Source organism: Hydra vulgaris, chromosome 08 (genome assembly GCF_038396675.1).
Source record: "Hydra vulgaris chromosome 08, alternate assembly HydraT2T_AEP".
Taxonomy (NCBI): Eukaryota; Metazoa; Cnidaria; class Hydrozoa; order Anthoathecata; family Hydridae; genus Hydra; species Hydra vulgaris.
The window spans coordinates 55,082,994-55,086,761 of record NC_088927.1 but is presented as its reverse complement, the minus strand read 5'-3'; the positions used below and the strand labels follow the sequence as shown (position 1 = coordinate 55,086,761).

The 3,768-nt window shown below is 31.9% G+C and overlaps 1 protein-coding gene across 1 annotated transcript; it reads right to left on the bottom strand.

Annotated features, from left to right (window-relative positions):
* Nucleotides 1-858: 858 nt before the first annotated feature.
* On the bottom strand, nt 859-2,340 carry LOC136083454 (zinc finger MYM-type protein 1-like). The gene has a single exon (XM_065802854.1). It carries the CDS (start codon nt 2,338-2,340, stop codon nt 859-861), a length of 1,482 nt encoding a protein of 493 aa, XP_065658926.1.
* Between the last annotated feature and the right edge of the window lie 1,428 nt (nt 2,341-3,768).

Sequence of the window (3,768 nt, the reverse complement as noted above, 5' to 3'; positions counted from 1 at the left end):
TGCAATTACTATATTTCTAAAGAGTTCTCCAAGCTTCATTTCAGAAATTTTGTTGAATAAGTCAAATGGGGCAAGAGGTTCCTTTCCAAAATTTGCAGTATGAATTTGTTTTATGTGAAGCAATTCTTCAGTCAGTTCATTTTCGGTCACATCACAAGAATATTTTTGCGAAAAATGTGAGCAAGCACTCTTGATTTCTGCTTCAGACAGTTTTTGATATTTCCACAAAAAAGAGAATATAGAAAGGATTTCTTGAATTGCTGTGAAACGTGCAGTAAGTCAACCAATTACAGAATCAAAAATGTGATAAAAAATCGTTCTCCGAAATGTTGCCTCCTCTCCTGATTCTGCTTCTGTTAATTCCGTAATTTGTTCATCACCTTTAATTTGCTCCCCAAAAAAACTTTTGCGTTTCACTTTTCTGTGGATTGGAAATTCAGAACTGATTTTTGCAACATCTGCAACTAACTTGGCTTCTTCTAAAATTGTAGGCCATTCCTCCCGAACAGATTTGAGTTGACTAATCAATGCTTCAATATTTTCCACCTCAATATCAATAGTTGCTTTCCTTGCCTGAATGACCTGGTTGCAGCGGTCAATCAATGTGAGAACTTCAGCCAAATTCCAGACATGAGAACACATTTGAAGGAGCTCATATATTTTAGGGCACCTCTAATCTCAGTTTTTGTTTTAGGCGTGAGATTCAAGCTCTTAACTTCTTTCAAAGATTCAATGATTTGGCTCAAGTGATTATAGAAAGGGCGAATGCTGTCAGGTCTCTCAGTCCATCGTGTTCCTGATTGTCCATGCAAAGACACACCGTGAAATCTCTTTTGCAATATTTCCCAGCGTTGCGGATTAGCAGTAAAAGATCGTATATACGGTTTGAACAGTTCCAAAGAAAGTCTCAGCATCTGTACAGCTTGAGGCAGCATTCTGTCCAAACAAATTCAATGAATGACAACCACAGGATGAGAATACAGACAATGGGTTCTTCTTTTGTAGGATTGCTTGAACACCCTTATATTTTCCTGACATGATAACTCCATTGTCATAGCCTTGGCCACGGCAGTCTTCAAAACAAATTTTTAATGTTTCCAAAGTTTTCAGAATTATTTCCGCAATATCAAATCCAGTCTTCTTGGCACAATCTGCAAAGATCAAAAACCGCTCTTCAATTAAAAATTTTCCAGGTTCTTTTTCATGTACATATCGAATGACAAACGAACTTTGTTCAGTATGGCTCACATCAGGAGTGGCATCAACCATAGTTGAAAAATACTTTGCAGACTTGCACTTTTCTATAATTTGCCTGCGAACCTCAGCTGCACAAAGGCCAATGAATTCATTTTGAGAACGATTTGACAAGTAATGCGCCTGAAGACGTTGACCCTTGTCCTGTGATTGTTTAACTTTTATCACATGTTCCTTAAGAATTGGGTCATAATGCGAAATCAGTTCCAGCAATCCTAAGAAATTTCCATTATGAGAATCTCGAATTAGGTCAGATTTTCCACGAATAGCCAATCCACGTTCACCAAGAAACAGAATCACATCCAAGATTCGTTCCAAGATTTTTCTCCAGGTGTCAGCTTCATTGAGAATTTGGCGATTCATCAAATGTTCAATTGGCTGATCAGTTTTCATTCGAGCTTCCAATTCACGCCACTGAATGTAGCATTGTTTATGGATTTTCGAATGCTCATGTTCAGGAATTCGACTGATGAGATTCTTCCACTTCTTTTCATATCCCCATCCTCCAATCATTGCAAGGGATGAAGTCATGTGTGGAAGTTGATTTCTAGGTAATAATCGGCATGGAAAACAAAACAATGCTGTCTTTGCTGGGCTAAATACAAGCCAATCCCGCGAGAAGAATTTCCCATTCGGCATTCTGCTTTTCAAAACTGACATTGGAAATATGTGATTTCCATTATCTTTTGGCATATCCAGTTGGAAAGGAATGTGACCAGCCATGACAAACTTTTCCAGCTGAGAAGGGGAGAATTTTTCTGTTTTAAATTCACCAATGTCAAATGGCTGCAACAGTGCTGGTCCATCACTGCTAGTGGTCCTTGTAGAAGTATTATCACTACCACTAATTTGACAGTCTTCAAAAGTGGCTAATTTCTCTATACTGCCAGCACTATTACCAGAAACAGAAGATTGGATACTACCGTCATATTTTTGCTTCGTTGAGCTAGTGTAAAGGGCATCTGTTGTTTTAGGAGTAGTTGTAATTCCAACATCAAATAATGTTTGCCTTCCTTTTTGTAGAGCCGCTTTTTTTACTTTACTGATTTTAAACTTTGATGCACCAGATGGATACGTGCGTTTCATTTTTATTTTTTTAAATACTTTCGTCTAATAGATATATATACATATATACATATATATATATATATATATATATATATATATATATATATATATATATATATATATATATATATATATATATATATATATATGTATATATATATATATATATAAATATATATATATATATATACAGATATATACATATATATATATATTTATATATATATATATATATATATATATATATTTATATATATTTATATATATATAAGAACATATATTTGTATATACAACCATATGTATATATATACATAATATACATATGTATATATATAAATGTATATATATACATATGTTTGTATATATATATATATATATATATATATATATATATATATATATATACATGTATATATATATATATATTTATATATATATATAAGAACATATATTTGTATATACAAACATATGTATATATATACATAATATACATATGTATATATATAAATGTATATATATACATATGTTTGTATATATATATATATATATATATATATATATATATATATATATATATATTAATAATTATTTAAAATATTTATCAATACACGATTAAATAATTAATACAAAATTTATATATATAATTAATCACAAAAATGAAAAAATTAAGTTTATTTTTATTAATCTATAAATTAAATTGTAAAATCAAGCAAATCGCCTGTAAAAAATCTAATCCAAATACGCCATTTTTAAAATAAGATTTAAACACATTATAACTTTTCCCGCTAAATTCAAGATAAGCATGTAGATAAAATTTAAACAAAAGCTCTTATGCAGGGATCTTCTATAAATTACGCAACGCTAAATTTATTTTTAAAAAAATTATTAGATCTCAAGCTCATTTTTGAGGCAATTTTCATTAAACTTAATGAGCTATTTTTATTTTTTATGTAAGTTAAAGCTCTTGATGGGGAAAAAGAGAAGGAAAAAAAAACCTGGAATGTTATTGCCGCTGTTGGGGCCCCCATTGGGTCCGGGGCCTCGAGCAATTTGCTTGGGTGACTCACACTCTGCACGCCCCTGTGTACAAAGCGAAAACTCAATTAAAGAAAATTAAAGAAATTTTTAATCTCTCGAGGACTTTGAGTGGGATCAAACATCAACAGAAACAAAACAAAAGCCTAGGTTTAACTATCTAGGATACGAGAACAACATAAAAACATTCAATCACAAAGTTTCACTATAAACTGGTCAAACTAGGCAGGTTTAAAAATGCTCGGAATTACATTCCACACAGACTTTACCTATACAGGCAGAATAAAGTGGCACACTGCCACAGAAAAGTTCCAAAAAAATATACAAAGTTACCTTTCCTTGAAATACCATCGAATCTTTGTCAACACCCTTGCTCTGTCAAGGTGTGCCATGGGGCAAACTGAAAACAAG

Excerpts from the sequence above, each read along its gene's own strand:
- LOC136083454 (XM_065802854.1), bottom strand. The coding sequence starts at position 2,340 with ATGAAACGCACGTATCCATCTGGTGCATCAAAGTTTAAAATCAGTAAA.